The 19,048-nt window shown below is 39.1% G+C and overlaps 1 protein-coding gene and 1 non-coding gene across 3 annotated transcripts in view; one reads left to right on the forward strand and one right to left on the reverse strand.

Annotated features, from left to right (window-relative positions):
• The window catches only part of Virma (vir like m6A methyltransferase associated), a 67,872-nt gene that overhangs the window by 11,707 nt on the left and 37,117 nt on the right, over positions 1-19,048 (reverse strand). For both annotated transcript variants that reach the window (XM_031366603.1, XM_031366602.1), the window contains exons 9-17: positions 17,926-18,414; positions 16,242-16,396; positions 14,163-14,245; positions 10,884-10,977; positions 10,202-10,746; positions 9,458-9,693; positions 8,558-8,810; positions 5,907-6,124; positions 3,280-3,412 (exon numbers count right to left, since the gene is read on the reverse strand). In XM_031366603.1, the coding sequence (XP_031222463.1) occupies positions 3,280-3,412; positions 5,907-6,124; positions 8,558-8,810; positions 9,458-9,693; positions 10,202-10,746; positions 10,884-10,977; positions 14,163-14,245; positions 16,242-16,396; positions 17,926-18,414 (2,206 nt within the window). The remainder of the gene's footprint in view (positions 1-3,279; positions 3,413-5,906; positions 6,125-8,557; positions 8,811-9,457; positions 9,694-10,201; positions 10,747-10,883; positions 10,978-14,162; positions 14,246-16,241; positions 16,397-17,925; positions 18,415-19,048) is intronic.
• LOC116089566 lies at positions 1,458-1,560 on the forward strand. Its single transcript, XR_004118357.1, has one exon. It is a non-coding gene; the product is annotated as a U6 spliceosomal RNA (small nuclear RNA).

Raw genomic sequence — 19,048 nt, forward strand, 5'->3', positions numbered from 1 at the left:
AGAAATCCACCTGCCTCTGCCTCCCAAGTGCTGGGATTAAAGGCGTGCGCCACCACGCCCGGCTAAGTAGTAACAATTCTTAAAGGTTTTGCAAACTCCTGTGAGGTTTCAGGAAAATAGACATTTTATTAAACTTGTGTGTGAAGCCACCATAAATTTCACCTGTCAAACATTATCTATTGAGTTATATAATACTAGTCAAGTGTAATGACAACAGTTATAATCTAAGCTACTAGGGGGCAGAGACAAGAAGGCAGCAGGTTTAAGGCAGTCTGGGCTACATGGCAAGCTTAAGGATCGCCTAGACAGTTCAATGACATCAAACTAGAAAAGGAAAAAAGGATCGGGAATGTAGTAGTACACATATCTCTAGCCCCAGCATTTTAATTTAAGAGTTTTAAAAGACGGGGCTGGTGGGATGGCTCAGCAGGTAAGAGCACTGAATGCTCTTCCGAAAGTCCTGAGTTCAAATCCCAGTAACCACATGGTGGCTCACAACCACCCGTAATGAGATCTGACACCCTCTTCTGGTGCATCTGAAGACTGCTACAATGTACTTAGATATAATAATAAATAAATCTTTGGGCTGGAGCCAGCAGGGACTAAGTGGGAGGGGCTGACCAGAGTGAGCAGAGGTCCTAAAAATTTCTATTCCCAACAACCACATGAAAGCTCACAACCATCTGTACAGCTACAGTGTACTTATATACATAAAATAAATAAATCTTTTTTTTAAAAGTTTCAAAAGAGGAGGAAGGAATCAGAGTATGTGAGGAGATAAAGCTGCATGCTTCCCGAATTTATGAACTATACTGACCTCCACTTCCAAGGAATTACCAAACTCCAAGTATGAAAATCATCATGAGATCACAAACAGATCCCACTGGGGCCGATCTAACCACCCATGGCTACTGAGTGACTAAAAGGTGGGCAGTTCTCATGTGCAGATTTGTTGGACACAGGGGGACTGACTCGTGTGCAAGACAGGGGAGACGTCACCACATTCATAGGATGGTGCTCATTTTAAAACATGCAAATTACTTATTTCTGAAATTATCTGCTGTTGGGACCATGGGTGAATCAGATTAACTACAACTTTAGAAAACAAAATTGTAAAGATCAACAAAACTGACAAACATTTAACCAGACTTAGGAAAAGAAAAAAAGAGAAAGAAAGGAACACAGAAAGCAGCAGGGGCAAGGCACTAGCCTAGCATGAGGCCCAGGCTCAACACCAAGCACCACACAGAGGAATGATTCAGTTTACTAAAATCAGGAGGGAAAGGCAGACAATTTATCAGAAATTTCAGAGTTTATAAGAAAATACTAAGAACAATATGCCATCAGATACTGAAGATGAACACAGAGAAATGTATTTCCAAAAGGATGAAAAAAGAAACTTAGGCTTAGAATAATCTGACTGGACTTAATTAAATTAGTATTTTTAAAGAGAAAAGGGCCTCCTGTCAGCAGATCCTCCTCTAAAATTGGAGCAATACAGACAAGGTAAGCGAGGCCCCAGCACAGGGATGACATCAATCAGTGACTCATTCCATTTCTCAAAACAGAACAAAACAAAGCTTTCCCACAAAGAAAAGCCCAGACCCCAAATGACTTCATTAGTGTTAAAAAATCAATAATCTATGCCAAACAGTGGCAGCACATGCCTGTAATCCCAGCACTCCGGAGGCAGAGCCAGGCAGATCTCTTTGAGTTTGAGGCCAGCCTTGTCTACAAATTGAGTTCTGGGACAGCCAGGGCAACAGAGAAACCCTGTCTCAAACATAAACACACATAAACACATAACACACACACACACACACACACACACACACACACACACACACACCCTTCACAAACTTCTAAAACCTAAAAGATGAAATCTCTTCGGCTTACTCAATGAAGCCAAAAACCATTACCAGAAAAGACAGTTACAGACCAAGATCTCTTCTTATGAACACATACATAAAAATCCTTACTAAATAAAACAAACTGGATCCATAAAAGGAACCCATACATAAAAGGAATCAAACTGGACTAAACCTAGGAAAACAATGCTGGTTCAATAATCAAAATTTAATGCAATTAAAGTAATAGGGAGAAAAGTCATGTGGTTATCACAATAGAGTCACATAAAGCATTTGACAAAATTCAACAATCTTTTACAACATAGACACATAATCATGTAACCCTGGCTAGCCTGGAACTCACTGCGTAAACAAACTAGGCTAGCCTTGAACTCATGTCATTCCTCCTTTCTCTGTGTGAGTGCTGGGATCAGAAGTACGGACCACCAAGAATAGAAAAAACTTTGACAACAAAATTGGAGGACAATGTCAGACAGGATGGGTTCCCAAAAAAAAAATTACAAATTATATACACACTACCTAGCATGTTTATTCCACTTTCTCATAAAATCTTTTATTTTGTAACCCTGCAGTAAAAAGATCCTTTTAAACTTTCTTTAGACTTTACTGTGAAGTATCAGCTGAGTTGGTTTTTTAAATGGTTTATTTTTATTTTATGTGCAGCGGTGTTTTGATCCCTGGAGCTGAAGTTACAGACAATGCAGACCTGCCATGTGGGTGCTAGGAACTGAACCTGGGTCCTCTGGAAGAGCAGCCAGTGCTCTTAACCACTGAGCCAGCTCTCCAGGCACCATGAGCTCAATTTCTTAAACTAGCGTTGAAAGTATATACTGGAGCACACGTGCACACACACACATACACACACATACCCTAGTCAATCTTTTTTATGAAAGGCTGGAGGATTATTCTGCAATAAAAATATGCAAGAGCTCAGTTTCTAATAATATGTATAATAATGTGTTCAGGTAGGATAACACTGTTATTTAACCTCAAGTCTTTACTCTCTCCCTTTTTTTTAATGTTTGTTTGTTTGTCTGTTTTTTAAGTCAAGCTCTGTGTAGCTCTGGCTGTACCAGAACTCTCTTTATAGACCAGGCGAGCCTCCGACTATGAGATCCACCTGCTTCTGCTTCCTACGTGCTAGGTTTATAGGAAGGCACCACTACACGGGGTCCCCAAGTACTTCTTAAGACAGGTTTATTATGGCTTCAGGAATATGGACCACTACAGGAGGGTCTTAATCAGATTTGAACAAGCATGAACCAAAACCAGCTGTTCTGTCTTTTGGACAGCATTCTACATTACAGGGAGATAAAAAAAAGTATTATTATAAGTTCCAAGATACATTTGTAATTGAAGTAATTCATTATACTTTAAAGAAGTCAAATAAAAACAATAAAGGCACACTAACCATTGCATCAGAGTTGAGGATCTGTCTCATGAAGTCGAGAGACGCTGACGCAAGCTCGCCAGTGTCCTTACTGAATGTGTTGACCACTCGCTTCAGCAAACTATGCAAAGCACTGCTGTTCTTCCTCAAAGAACTGAAATTAAAGGCAAGAGCAGACACATTAAGAACTGTAATGAAAATAAGCCAGGCATGGTATTGCACACCTGTACTCCCAGTTCTTAGAGGGCAAAAACGACGAAAGCTCTAAGCCAGGAGATCTCAACCTTCCTCATGCCGCAACTTTCTAATACAGTTCTTTATCTTATGGTGACCTACAACCAATAAATTATTTCATTGCTACTTTATAGCTTTAATTTTGCTACTGTTCTGAATCATAATGTAGAATATCTGATATGTGACATCTGTGAAAGTGTTGTTCAACCCTTAAAGGGGTCAAGACCCACAGGTTGAGAACCACCATGCTAGGCCAACCAGGCTTCAAAATGAGATTCTGTCTCAAAAGGAACTAAGACAAAACAAAACAAACTAACAAAAAAGAGATAACATCAAAATGTTAAGTATATAAGATTATTATGAGAAATAACTAAGTTCAGAAAATTTATTTTCCCATTTTAAAAAAACATAAAGATAAACTTAGGTGTCTCTGTTCCCAAATTTAACCTAAAAAAAAAAACAAAACACTTCACTTTAATCTTCAATTAAATTATTGTTTTCCTTTTTCTTTTTAGAGGGTGAGGAGGTGGGAGTAGGGCAAGTTCTCACTATGCAGGGCAAGCTAACCTCAAATTCACAATCCTCCTGCCTCAGTTTTCCAGTTGCTATGATTACAGATGTGTATCCCCATGCCTGGCATTTACTAAAAAACTTCCATCAAATAATAAACTTTCAAAACCTATCACAAGCAACTTCCTAGTTCCCTATTTAAATTTCTTTTCATGATGTGAAGGTTTCCCTAACATAAGAGGGTTAGTGCTATGTCAGAGACTGACCTGGGAAAGCTAACCTAAGAGTTACAAAGGCATAAACAGAGGCCCATCTGCTTAAGAACCAGACGGCAGCCAGGCCAGTGATGGCGCACGTCTTTAATCCCAGAACTTGGGAGGCAGAGGCAGGTGGATTTCTGAGTTCGAGGCCAGCCTGGTCTCCAGAGTGAGCTCCAGGACAGCCAGGGCTATACAGAGAAACCCTGTCTTGAAAAACCAAAAAAAAAAAAAAAAAAAAAAAAAAAAAAAAAAAAAAAAAAGAACCAGATGGCAGGCTTTGTGGGCTATTCCCACCTCATGTGTTAACTACTGCGGACCGGCATGGTGTGGGAGTGGTGTTGGACGTGCAGAGATGATATTCCTACAACACCTCATCTGCAGTAACTACAGAAAACCAGACTCAGCCTATAGTCCAAACTGCCAACCCCAATACAAAAAGACTTTGTGTAACAAACCCCCTTGGTGTGTGTCTAAAACCCTGATCATAATTAGTCTATACACTTACATGGTTCTTAGTTTCAACAGAATTCAAGGGCAAACCATTTCAATATTCAACTGTCTTTTAAACTACAGCATAACCAGACAAATGGAAATAAGTATGGTGTTAATACTAAAGAAGCAGTGTTCCCATTTACCAAATAGGTTAGGTTGTGAGATGCCACTGGATAAGACATACATGCATGTAAAGAAACATAAAGGGAAGAAAGACCAGCCTCCTGCTCTTGAGAACTTTTTAGCACAGTCAGAAAGTCATGACAAATAGGAATGAAATCAGACCTAAAGAAAAAGATAATAATAAAAAATAAGAGGCTCAAAACCAGATCAGCCCAATTACTAGGGCCTGCAAAAACAAAACCTTAAGTAATTGATTTAGGTTTGTAAATGTTCTAAGAAAACCTGAAGTCTATATTGAGCATTTGGTTCAAGGCTATAATCCTAGTGTCCAGAGGCTAAGGGTCACATGTTCCAGGCCACCCTGGGCTATAGAACAAGGCCCTTTCTCAAACAACCCAAAACAACAATAACAAAAAATCTACAGCTAATATTTCTATTAGAATGTCTTTTAGGAAAATTAAAAAAAAAAAAAAAAAAAACTAGCAAGTCAGGACATGGTGGCATGTCTCTCTGGATAACTGCTCTGGATGCTCAGACTACAGCTTGGAAGCCCAGGAGCCTGAGGCCAACCTGAGCCACACAGGAAGGCTTCATGTCAATAAAGCAGACAGAACAACCCTGACTACTCGACATTCTCATGAAGCCAAGAAGTCACTGGGATGCTAATGCACTGGTGATGGAAAGCAAATAGGAGACACACTTTGAAAAACACCTTAGTTGCTTTTGATTCATTAAACAGCCACCTATCACATGACCCAGTAATTCCACTCTGAGAAACCTAGCCAAAAGAAATAAGCTTTCAGGTGCACGTAGAAATCCTTATACAGGCTTATAACAGTGCTATTCATAAGTCTCAGAAAGTAGAACTCAGACAGAAGAGACTAAAATCTACTAACTGCCAATGAGACTCAGCCACAAACAAAATTTTCCCTCTGAAAGAGGCCATACTTCAAAACCTTCCATAGTAAGTACGAATTAACTAAATGAGGGGTGGGGCATACATAGTATGTTAAATTCTGCAAAGCTTACCTTTTTAAGTGAAACAATCCATAATCATGCTCTGCAAGAAACATCATTGTGCGAACACACGTCAGCAGACAGTTGTAACTGCTTTCAGAGTTGGCTAGAGTCGCCAGCAGACAGTCACAGATTGCAGTCATCAGCTCTTTACTTGGTAGGGAGTTGGAAAGCTGCTCAAGCTCAGAGCCAGGACCTTCAGAAGGGCTTGGCAAAATGAGTGCGATGTCCTGGGGGGCAGCAAGAAACATTTCCAAATGAGTATCACCATCCACTGTTATTTCTGAACAAACACCCATTAATACTTAGTAACAATCTCATTAAAATAATGTTGGGGACTGAACAGACAGCTCAGCAGTTACAAGCACTGGTTGCTCTTGCAGAGGACCAAGGTTCAGTTAACTAGCATTCCCATGGTGGGTCACAACCACATGAAGCTGCAGGCCCAGCAGATCTGATGCCCTCTTCTGGCCTCTACAGGCAGGCAGGCATGTGGTGCAAAGACATGCATTCAGACAAAACACCCATACAAGTAATAAAAATTCTGAAATTACTGTTATGATTCCATCCCACACATAGATTCAAACAGATAAAGAACATACGCTCTTTTATAATAAATTATTGCAAGAACATCTATCTAAGGAACTAGACACAGTATTTTCCTTCACACTATTTTTACCTTTAAAGAATCTTTTAAAATTTTATCTTCCATTTGCATAAGAGGAAAAGGCAAAAGTATTGCCTTTGACAAGGACGGAAGAGTCACCCTGGCCTAACGACATCCATACACATAAGGCATCATCAGCTACTTCTGCTGCCTCCGGCTCATGCCACCATTGTTCTGTGTTGTGTGGATCAGGCTTCTCATTTTCACCTCATCAGTGTGGGTGTGAATGTGGTATAGATCATGAAACTAAAAGGGCTGTGTAACGGGAAAGGAGTTTTAAGGAACAGGACTAGGGAACATAATATTAATACTATATGAGATGTGAAGACGGAACAAAGACTCAGGCAGGCAAAGGACATGAATACAGGCTGGATTGTGGATGAGGATGGATCAGAAGAGGGCTGAGCAAGACACAGTATATAGGAACATGCCTGCTGGGACAGTCAGTTTCCTTCAGGGATGTAGCCCCTGGTGTGAGATGGTCCTGCACTCATGTATATGCTGGGAGCACGAAGTAGACTTGGGTGGGGTTGGGGTGAGGAACACACAAGATTTTGAGATAATAATGGTGAGGAGGTAGTTAGAGTGGACTTGATCAAATCACATTATATGTGTTTATGGAATTTGCTGATATATTTATACTTTACAGAAAAGAAAAGGAATGACTTTTAAAATAAACTGAGCAGGGCATGGTTGAGATTTTAAAATGGGTTTGTTTGTAAAACACTTTAAATGAGTCTAGTATTCACTGATTCACACAACTTTTTAGATTATAGAGGCTTCTTCTAGAAATAAATTTTTTTGGCTGAAATCTTAAATTTATCAATATCAGAATTTGAAGCTTCATTAAAAGGTATGGACAGAGCAAACAAACTTTAGGTACAATCTCCAGTTAAATGTCTCCCTCTAATTTTTAACTTTTAAAACTCAAGTTTTTTTAGTGTTAAGCAAGTGGATCTAAGTACAAATAAACATTCACTACTTATTCACAGAAGTCACCTAGCTTTCAGGGGCATGTAAACACAGATTTGCATCAGAAGAACAATGCAGTGAAATCTGAGTGAGAGGGGCAGCAAGGGGCCAACAGCCGTGGGACTCAGAGAGTTACTTAAGGAGCGGCAATCACAGAGGCCTTAAACTTTCAACCAGGGCCACAGGCAAAAGCGTCCCAGAGTCTTCAATGTAACCAAACTGCACTTTCATTAGCCAACACGGGCTCTTAGTAAAAAGATTGTCTGGAAAAAAAAAATCACATCTGATGACTAGCTGGCATGAGCATTCCAATTAGCTAAAAATGTGTTTACTACATGGAATGTTCTTTAAAGATCCAAACAATGGAAAGAGAATCCGTCTCATGAAACTATCACCAAGCCAACAGTATGGAGAGCAGGAGCACAGCGGCAGTCAGAGAGCAGCTGCAACCATCACCACACTGCAGTGCCTCCTGCTGCTTCAAGTCAGCCACACCAAGTAGGCCTCTAGGCATACGCTGCAATCCTAGCACTTGGGCGATGGAAGGAGGAATATCAGGAATTAAAGGTCACCAGTGGCTACCTAGCAAGTTTGAGGCCACCTGGGGCTACAAAAGACTAGCCACACAAAGAAGTCATCCTTACAAGAGACCAACATATTAACTCAACCAAAATCAAGGTTATAAAACTGAATGATGTAACTAGGAAAAAAAGCAATACAGTAAATATTAATCAGCCATAAAAAGCATTGAAAATTTTGCATAAAAGCTATTACCCGGGTTGGCAATAATATTACAAAAGGAAAAAAAATCTCCTCAAAAACCCAAAAGCTAAGCCAAATAAAACTACCATGCACCAAATCAATTTACTTTTCCTCCATTTAGCAGACTTCCTAAATAACCCAAAAGTAATACAGCATGAACAAGCTGCATTATTTACTATCACAATTACTAGACAAGAGTTATATCAAGACAAGCAGCTAAGTACACACCAACACAAACAATGACAATAAAAGCAATGAATACCTGGTCACAGAGCGACTGCAAAATGGATGTGACATATTCCACGCACTGCTGGCGAATAACACTGTCCCCAGGAGACCGTACCAAAGCTAAGAGATCCTGGAATATCTCTGCATATCTTTCATCGCCTTTAATAGTTCCATTAATTAGATGCAAAATAGCTAATTTACAAGCTTTGTGTGAAGCCAGAGCATCGAGAAGAGCAAGCAACCTGGTGGTTTGGCTAGTATACTGTTTTTCTTTATCTTCTGAAGTGCTGAAATAAAATCAATATGTTCAGTAAACAAGGTTCTTGATTTTAAACACAATTTAATATTTCTACATATCGCTTCACCCAGATGTATAAAACATCCACCTCATTCCTTTGATACAGTGGTTCCTTCCAGAAGCTTATAGTCACTGTAAAACTTTATAATTTCAGGATTTCAATAATATACTTCAAGTCAGAGTGGTTGTTTACACTTCACCTTTTAAAACCGCAAAACTGGGGCAGGAAGGTGACTCAGGAAGTAAAGGCACCCATACAGAGCAACCCTAATGAACTGAGTTCAACCCCAGAATCCACATACAGAAGGAAAGAAAAAAGCAACTATATAAAGTCCTGACCACACATGTATGAGCATGTACATGCACACAAGCAAGCATTATGCTATAATGAAATTTAAGTAAAAGCCCCAAATCAAGACCTTCAACATGACTTATATATGAAATGAGAAGATAAAGCCTTCTAAAGGAAATAATTTACATATATTGTGAGTGTGTATGTGTGTGTGTATGTATGTGTATATTTACACATCCATATGTCATCTGTGCTTACTAAACCCTAGTTTCCAAACTATGTAAAAGAGGTTATCTCTGTCAAGAGTAACTTGTGGAAAACTTCTTAAGGTGGAATGAAAATACCTTTGCAAGTCTTCTACAATCAAATCCAACACAGTTCTCATGATCAGAAGAGCAGTTGGAGAGGCAAGGTCACACAACTGAACACAAATACGCCGTAACATATGTTGAATGGGCTGGCAGGTTGTGCCAGAGAAAGAACGAACTATTTCTTGGAGCAACTTTGCTTGAACATGAAGGTGCATGCTCCACAATTTTCGGGTGTTGAGTGCCACTGATATATCATGTGGCTCAATAACCTGTTAAAAAAGTATAATGTGTGTGTACATAGATTTTTTAATATTTATTATAGTCGCAAAACTGTTCAGGAAGACTGTCATAAAAAGAACACCTTTACTGCAAGCTTAAAACATAATTCGCTATTACACTATTACAATTAAACAATTGTTTGAATCCAACAGATCTAAAAAAAAAAAGTATTGTTCTCAGGTTGGCAGTCAGTTGAGCAGAGTCCATTGGTGAAGCAATCTAATTTGCAAATTCTAAAACATAATAAGGGAAGAAAAAAGATTTGCAGTAACAGGAAAATGTAAGTACAAGTATACATAACAACATGATAAAACTCACTTCACAAAAGGCATTTAAAACGTTACCCCACACTTCCAACTCGCTTCAGTTTCATCTCACCCTCAACTCAGTTACTCTGTCTTTGGGGGAAGAGGACGAAGGCTTGCTTGGATTTGACCAGCATCCCTGGCTTTCCTAAGGAGCTACTGCAGTCATTACAAGATGCATGGGATATGGTACCTGCGTGGTCTGCATGGGCAAGGGAAGAGGCAGCAGCTCTGAAAGGAGTATGAGTCCTGAGAAGAAGCCTTCCGGAACCTTCAAGATGGAAGAGAGAACTTCCTTTAACATTAAAGACCAAGTATTATTGGCCAGAGTCTCTTCAGAGATTGTGAGCTTCTCATTAACTCCTTGTGTAAAAGTCAATAAGATATCAATGATATCATTCTGAATTTTCTGCTCATCACTATCCAAACGACCTGAGAGAGGGATAGAGCACAGGAGCATGTGTAAAGTAACAAGTGCTGAGGGAACACGCATGTCCTTAAACTCAAAGGATCCGCCTCGCAGGAGCTCTGTCAGCATAGTTTTAAGAAGAGTGAGCGTGCAGCGAGCCATTGAAATGGTAGTAACTCTGTGCAGGGTAGTCCCCATGTTCACATGGAGCCTCCAAGGCTGCGTCAAAATACTGTTCAATTTTTGCAGAACCCGAATAAAGGTGTCCATTCCTTCAGCAGAAAAAAGCTGAATAACAGCAAGGTTCCATTTCAGGTCTTTCTGTTGACCTTTATATAGGGTAAGAAAGGAATAAGAAAAAACAAATTACTTACATGCTATGAATCAATCAAGAATATTCTGAATATTTAATGATATTTAACCAGGCTTAAGTATGGAAGTTTTCAAAGTATATTAATTATATTACCTTCTACGGGGGGTGGTGGACATGCCACATTACAGAGAACACGTAAGGCAGTGGTAAGGCCAACTCCTTCTGCAGTCATCAAGTTATCAATATTCTTTAAAAAATAAAATAAAAGCAAACAAGCTTAAGTTAGTGAAAACCCTGAGCTTCTAGAGGTAGAGTATGGGAAAGGCCCTAGATTTAATCCTAGCACAAAGGCTCTGGTTGCATACTGTTTACTCTTCAGCATGTTCTAAGCATGAGAAAGCTGGTGCTGCATACCTGCAATGCCAGCACTCAGGAGACTGAAGCAAGAAGCACAGTGGTGAGTTTAAGGGCAGCCTTGGGTTACACAGTGAATTCTAAGGCAGCCAGGGTTAGACCTAACACCATGTCCCGTCTCAAAGAACACACAAACAAAAAGAGACAGCATGTAAGAAAAACCACACTACAAAAGAAATTTATTTAAATTATTTCACCTTAGGTACATTTCACTTTTTCTTGCAAAATTCTTTTTTAAATTTTTAATCATTTATTTATTTTCATTTTATGTGCACTGGTATTTTGTCTGCATGTATGTGTGCATAAAAATGTTAGAACTAGAGTTACAGTGAGCTGCCATGGAGGTACAGGGAATTGAACCTGGGTCCTCTGGAAGAGCAACCAGTGTTTTTAATGCTAACCCATCTCTCCAGCAACATCACAGGCATGTTTTGTACTGTACAAAACATATGCTGAAAAATCAAACGTAACATATTTGTATATTTCAAGTACCAAAAACAAAGCAGTAAATAAAAGCCTATGACTCTTCGTTTTAAGAATTTAAAATAACTCTTTTCTATAGACCCATTTTATATTAATTCTCTCAAAAAATGAAGCAATGACTAAACTGAAAGTGAGCTCTTGTGTCTTGGGTCTTTGTTGTTTTGCTTTTGTTTTGAGCCCAGGTCCCACTAAGATGCCCAGATTAGCCTCTAACTCTCATTCTGTTCCCTCTGGGTAGAATTACAGATTTATACCACTGTGCCAGACTGTATTTAAAAAGCCCCATGGTTACTAAACCTCTTTCAAGGCTTAAAGGAAACCTTCAAACGTTTATAGACTAAATAGCATTTATTTTTTAAAATGCAGACACCAAAAAGACAGAGTACAAAAAAATGAAACCTTTTCCATTTAATACCTTTGTTTACAAATACCAAATAGTTGTGTTTACATTTTGTAGCTTTCACAGACTAACATTATTAATAAATTTATAACCTGAAATTTTTTTATTCCAACTTCTAAGTCTCAGGATATAAGCTTCAAAGCAAACAAACAAACAAAAGAAGCCCACTCTCCCTCAGGTGCTTCCGCTTTAAATTATCCTTTTGCCTTAACTTTTTTCTTCCAGTTCTACAGATTACTGAGACAACAAGAAATCACCAAGTTTCAATATTGATTCAACTGTATTTAGTGTATCTTAGGATAGGAATTACCTATAGAAGAAAAGTTATGGGGTAATGACTTGACCAGGACGTGGTAGTATGTGACTGTGGTCTTAGCACTCAGGAGGTAGAGACCAGCCTAAGTTCTAGAACCAGATCCTACCTCAAGCCAAAAAACAAAAGAGAGATAAATACAAGGTTTATGAGGAAATCAAAACTTCTTTTTGTTGTCATTTGTTGTTTTGATTTTTTGAGATAGGGCCTCATGTAGCCCAGGCTGGCTTCAAACTCACCATCCAGCTGATGATACAACCCTGTACCAGTGATCCTTACAGGTGTAGACTATACCCCAGCTCAAGCGCTGCACGAAATGGAAATCAGGGCTTTGTGCGTTCTAGGCAGGCACTGCCAACAGAGCTTCCTCCCTGCCGTGGTTTTGGTTCTGAGGCAGTGTTTCCGACTGCAAGTCTCTGCTGGCTTCACACCTGCAATCCTTCTGCCTCAGGCACCCCAGTGCTGAGATTACAAGCATTCACCACCATGCTCAATTTAAGATGTTTAGTTATAGATAATAATCCAAGGTCATTTCTTCTCTTTTCCCTCTTTCTGTTTTGAGCCTGGATCTCCTGTAGCCCAGGCTGCCTTTAATCTCAGCATTCATGAAGTGGAAGCAGAACAATCTTGGTGAGTTTCAGACTAGCCTGGTCTACATAGTGAGTTATAAGCCAGCCCGGCCTACGTTATGAGTTATTGGCCAGCAAGAGCAGTGAGACCTTTCTATAAAAGAAAAAACAAACAAATAAAAATATTCTTAAGAGCCAGGCAGTGGTGGCATACGCCTTTAATCCCAGCACTTGGGAGGCAGAGGCAGGCGGATTTCTGAGTTCGAGGCCAGCCTGATCTACAGAGTGAGTTCCAGGATAGCCAGGGCCATACAGAGAAACCCTGTCTTGAAAATCCAAAAAAAAAAAAAAAATTTAAGAGACACAGAATGAAAAGACAAGGGACTCACTAAGACAAAAAGATCTGAGACAGAGAGCCCTAAACAATAGTTTCCTTTGACTTCAAAAGAGGAAAGAATTGGTCAATACATATAAATTATTTTAATAATATACTACAGCTACAAAACCAAGGTGACATCCTCTCTCACATATGAAAAAAACATAGTGCTCATCTGCTAAACATAAGAGTAATATAGAATTTAGTCTACACTGATGTAGTATTTTAACATGTTCATATGTGCCTTCGGCCCATCTTGCTATGCTATATACTGGACCAAGTAAGAAGAAAAGGTGGAGGGGGAGCAACTTACAAGATTAATGATGGATGATTTTTTTCATTATGAAATACACATGAATTTTTGAATATTACTATTACAAATTATAGATTTTACAGATTTCAACTTTTAATTTCAACTACAGTTGTCACTATCCAAAATTAACAACAGAGAAAACTGGTCCACACTAAATTATCCAGAACTGGCTACATCAATTTTCACCTAAATATTCTGAGTTACATTATTTCATTAATTAAAGTTAGAACACCAGTAGCACTTAACTTTAAAGGTTTTGTAGTTTTTGGAAAGCTTGAAGACTTGAGTGCCGTCCCTGGACTCCACATGGTGGAGCAGAGAACCAACTCCCACAAGCTGTATACTCTGACCTCGGAACATGGAGCAGGCGGTATTTAAACAGAGCATCACAAGCATGTGCGTTCATGCACATGACTACCTTCATCTACACATCAAGTATTACACAAAAGTCACACAGACCAACCAAGGCCTTGGTTTCTCCACTATCCTGAGGATAGCTTCAGTACCACTGCCATGTGTCATCACAGTTTCACAACAATCGAAGCCCTTCTAACTTTTACTTACCTGTTTAACATATTCAATTAGGTTTGGGATGCAGTTAATTTCAAATCGGAGGTTTTTCAGAGGTTCAAGCCACTTGCCAAGTTCTTAAAAACAAGAAGAATAATCTATATTTTCAAATGGAAGTATTTACAACAAAACTTTTTCCCCAAAAGAAAACACCATATCTACAATCATTTTAATCATCTAGATTTTACAAAAAGATAATCTCTGGTATCTAATTCTTTTTGTTTTTTTAAGATTCGTCTTGCTAGGCAGTGGTGGCGCATGCCTTTGATGCCAGCACTTGGGAAGCAGAAGCAGGTGGATTTCTGAGTTCGAGGTCAGCCTGGTCTACAGAGTGAGTTCCAGGACAGCCAGAGCTATACAGAGAAACCCTGTCTCGAAAAACAAAAAATAAAATAAAGTAAAATAAAATAAAATAAAAAGATACATCTCATGCTATACCCCCAAGTTGGCCTCAAACTCATGATCTTCCTGTCTCAACCCCATAACTGACAGGAATACAGGGGTGCTCTTTACATGTACTTTAAAATGAAAATGGAGCCCTTCTATGTTGATTTAAAAATACTGATGGGGCTGGTGAGATGGCTCACTGGGGAAGAGCACCAACTGCTCTTCAGAAAGTCATGAGTTCAAATCCCAGCAACCACATGGTGGCTCACAACCACCCATAATGAGATCTGATGCCCTCTCCTGGTACATTGGAAGTCAGCTACAGTGTACTTACATATAATAAATAAATAAATCTTAAAAAAAAAAAAGTAAGTTTAAAAAAAAATACTGATGACTATTACTTATCTCATTTTCTTTAAATGTTTAAATGCTTATCCAACGTGCCTAATTAAAATAAATTTATTGCAATAGTCAATGAAAACACTAAAACAATTTATAAATATGATTATAAACTAATGCCAGGCAGTGGTAATGCACGTCCTTAATCCCAGCATTTGGGAGGCAGAGGCAGCAGATTTCTGAGTTCGAGGCCAGTCTGGTCTACAGAGTGAGTTCCAGGATAGCCAGGGCTACACGGAGAAACCCTGTCTCGAAAAACAAACAAACAAACAAAAGAAACTACCAAAAAAAAAAAAAAAAAAACCTAATGCAGCATTTATTTACCTATCTTTACTACTGTCTGCAACTCCCCACCAAAATAAATGTTTGTATGTATATATATTTCTAGTAGAATCAACCTATGCAGAGACATTTTATTGAGAGCCCTTCTTCCTTTAACAAGAAATTTTACTTTTGTTTTTGTGTGTAAGATTCTGGGTTATGTAAAACCTGGGCTGTCATGCATGCTAGGCAGTGAGCTGTGTCACTAGTCTGATTTTGTCAATTTCTTAACTTGTCATTTTAAAATTAACTACTTTTTAAAGTAGTACAATGTGCTGATCAGCAATCTTTTAAGTTAACTCAGAATAGTGCAAATATCTAAGTGTAGCAAAACATTCAAGAACAAAAACAAAGCAAAAGCTGCTTGCAGGTTCTCTGTCCATGCTCAATGCCTCACTGCCCTGATTAGCTAGACAGCTATTTGTCAGGCCTTATCAGGAAGAGGAAGGCACTTTCAAAACTTTCCATTTATATTCTAAAGTACTTTATGAAACCTTAAGTTTTATAAACTCTTTTCCTAAAAGGCAACTCAAGAAAATGAAAATGTGTTGGAGAGATGGCTCAGTGGGCAAGGGGCCTGCTATGCAGAAAAGCCTGAGGCTCTCAGTTTAGATCCCTGTCACTCAGGCAAAAGCTAGGCATGGTATAGACATGTCACACAGCTGTAACACCAGCACTGGTGTAGCAGACAGGTGTATATCAGAGGCTTGCCTGCCAGCCAATCTAGCTAAAACTGGCAAACTTCAGGTTCAGTGAGAGCCCTTGTCTCAAAAAAATAAAGAGGACAGCAGTCAAGAAAAACATCTGATGTCTTCTATCCTCAAAACTTATGCATGGACACACTACCTGCAAAGCACCCACACACACATACACATACACACAAGTATATTGAAGCAACAGTCATAAGAATTCAGCCTTTTCTCTTCATGTATCACAAATGTCAAAAAATAACTCCAGATACCATACCTTGCAACTTAGCATTATTTTCATCTGCTTTGCAAAGCTTCAAGAGAGATGCTGCGTGCTGTTCTAGCATCTGGACATCACTGGAAGACTGAACCACCACCAAAATAAGTATGCATGCATAATTATAAGCTACTGACTTCTTAGACTTGGAGTCACTGAAATAAAATAAGGTTTTTAAATGTGGAGTATGAAAGTAATTTTTCAGGAATAGTTTTAAACATTTTTTGTATGTTGTTTTAAAGAGATTGAGGAAATTTACAATCCAACATTATCAACATCACCTAACTTCTTGAAAATAAAGAATGAGATTTTACTCTTCACTTTCGATTCACCTGAAGAGAGCAGCAGTAACAGGCACCCCTCAGTAGCTGTGGAATACTGGTCTAGGACCCTGTGGATACCCAAGTCTACACAGCCACCAGTGCCTCATATAAAGTGGCATGTGTACATCTTCCCATCTACTTTCAGTCAACTCCACACAAATTGGGTACTTAATATGATGTAAATACTATGTGAATTAATGTTGCATTGTTTATACAATAAAGACAAGAAAAAAAGCTCCTAGGTGCTCAGTGCAGACAGTCTCACTATGTAGCAAAGGATTTAAGGATGACTTCCAATTCACAATCCTCCTTCCTCAGCCCTCCCAGTACTGGGATTACAGGCTTGCACTACCATGCCAGGCCTTCTTCTCCCGTGCCTAGTTTTTTCCCGTGAGATAAGGTCTTGTTCTGTAGAGCAAGCTGCCCTCAAATTGACAGATACGCTCCACAATCCTCAAGCAATCTAAATATTTTTGATAGGTAAGGAGAGACAACTGATTTAAAAACAAATTCATACACATTAATTACAGTGGGAAGTAAAATTAACAAGAACAAATGAACAATATTCACAAACATATTTCATCAGTCATGACCTCCTTTAAAGCCTCATCTACTCTTGAGAACTAGGAGCAAATCCGGTCACCTGCCGCCCTCACTTGTCTTCACCACAGAGTCACTAAGACACTACAGCTAGGCAGGAACCACTGTAGTTCACCTTTCACAATGACAAGGAGTCACCCCATCCATCCTGAAGGCAACTGGACACCTGTAAGTTACTGCTCTGCATGATAGTACGGCCATGCAACCCTGAATGCGCTCTTCTTGTCGTTTTCCATGACGTAAGAAAGGAAGAGAGCAGGTCTGTCTTCTCTCATGCTAAAATCCTCTGCCCTACTGCGCAGCTCTTCAATATCATTATCTCCCCAGTACCCCCCACTCAGCCAAAGCAATCCAAAATCAGAGCACCGTGAAGTTTAGAGAACAGACAGTAAGAGGGTGTGGGCAGTACACTTAAGAGTATTACACTCTGGGCTCTAAGATTTCCTTCTCTACAAGACAGAGGGATACTGTACTTGTAACCTTTCTCAATACCAGGAGAAATGGAAAGAAACTAGGAAAGTTCACTGCATTGCTTACCAGACACAATGCAGAGACTCCTGTTATTCTAGCTCTTAACTAGCAAGTTATGACAAGAGATATATAGATATATGTGAGTACATAGATAGACAGGTAGCTCTTAAACATACACATTCATACATACATTCATACATTACATACATCCGTGCCAAAGAGACTTCTTTTGTCAAGAGACTAGCCTATGATTCCTAATGTAATTGAGACGTAAGTAAGTAAACAATTACCCTAGGGCCTCTTTGGAATAGTACTCCATTAGAGTAATGAGACTTTGAAGGTTCTTGTCAAGGCTGAAAACATGGCCAACAGCTGATCTTCCCACAGGATTAAAAGTGATCAAGTAAAGGTTGTGGAGGGTGCCCAGGAGATCGGAATGGTCAGTTTCCTCACTGGCTGTACAACGCTGAAAATGGCTGAAGAGCTCTGTGATGCACTGCAGAGTCTGAGTTGAGTCCTGCAGCCACAGGGCAAAGGCATCCTCAACTCCGTCAGACTGAAGGCCTTCCTCCTCGTCTTGATCATAAAGGTGGCACAGGGCTCGGATCAACAAGTTTGTTGCTTCATATTCTGACATAAAAAAGAGAAGGCCCTTTTGTGACTGTGCAAGAAACTTTAAAACATCCTTTGTGGCCTGCAGTACACCTGGATGGGCACTTGTTATTGGAATCGACAGAAGCAAGGTAACCAACTCCAGGAAGTGATGGCTGTGAAGATACCTGTGGGAGCCAAGTGACACGAGTCAGGTAGGTGCAAAGCACTCTTCCCTTCCTAGAAAATCACAGGACTGGACAAAGAAAACATCTGAACAGCTTTAATTACAGAAACAGTTTTTCGAGAAATGAAAATAATTATTACAATGTGAGCACCAACTCTTTTCTGTGGTGTCATATGAAAGAGAAAGTTCTGGATAGTCAACAGACCCTCAAGAAAGAACTGAAGACAGCTTTCCCTGTTTTTACTTAATTGTGACGAATTCTGATTCTTACTTCTAAGCCAACTACCAAATACTCCTTTTTTTCTATGGTTTCACTCTACTTATAGAGTACCAGTCTGGGTGAATTAGTATATCCAGGGAATGTAAGGACTTAGATCTACTGTATGGTATGAGTTAGTATCACCAGAGAAAAATTACAAATTATAAATTGTAGCATGTAAGTAGTTACTACTAAGCACTAAATGTATTTATTTATTTATTTATTTACTTACATTTTTAAAATCTCATTTATTTTATTTATGGCAAGTATGTGGCAGTCAGAGGACAACTTTTTGAGAGTTGGTGCTCTCTTTTTTTTTTAAGTTTTATTGCAATATGATGAGAAAAGTTACATGATTTCAATTTATCTGAATTTG

This window comes from Mastomys coucha, unplaced genomic scaffold, assembly GCF_008632895.1.
Source record: "Mastomys coucha isolate ucsf_1 unplaced genomic scaffold, UCSF_Mcou_1 pScaffold14, whole genome shotgun sequence".
Taxonomy (NCBI): Eukaryota; Metazoa; Chordata; class Mammalia; order Rodentia; family Muridae; genus Mastomys; species Mastomys coucha.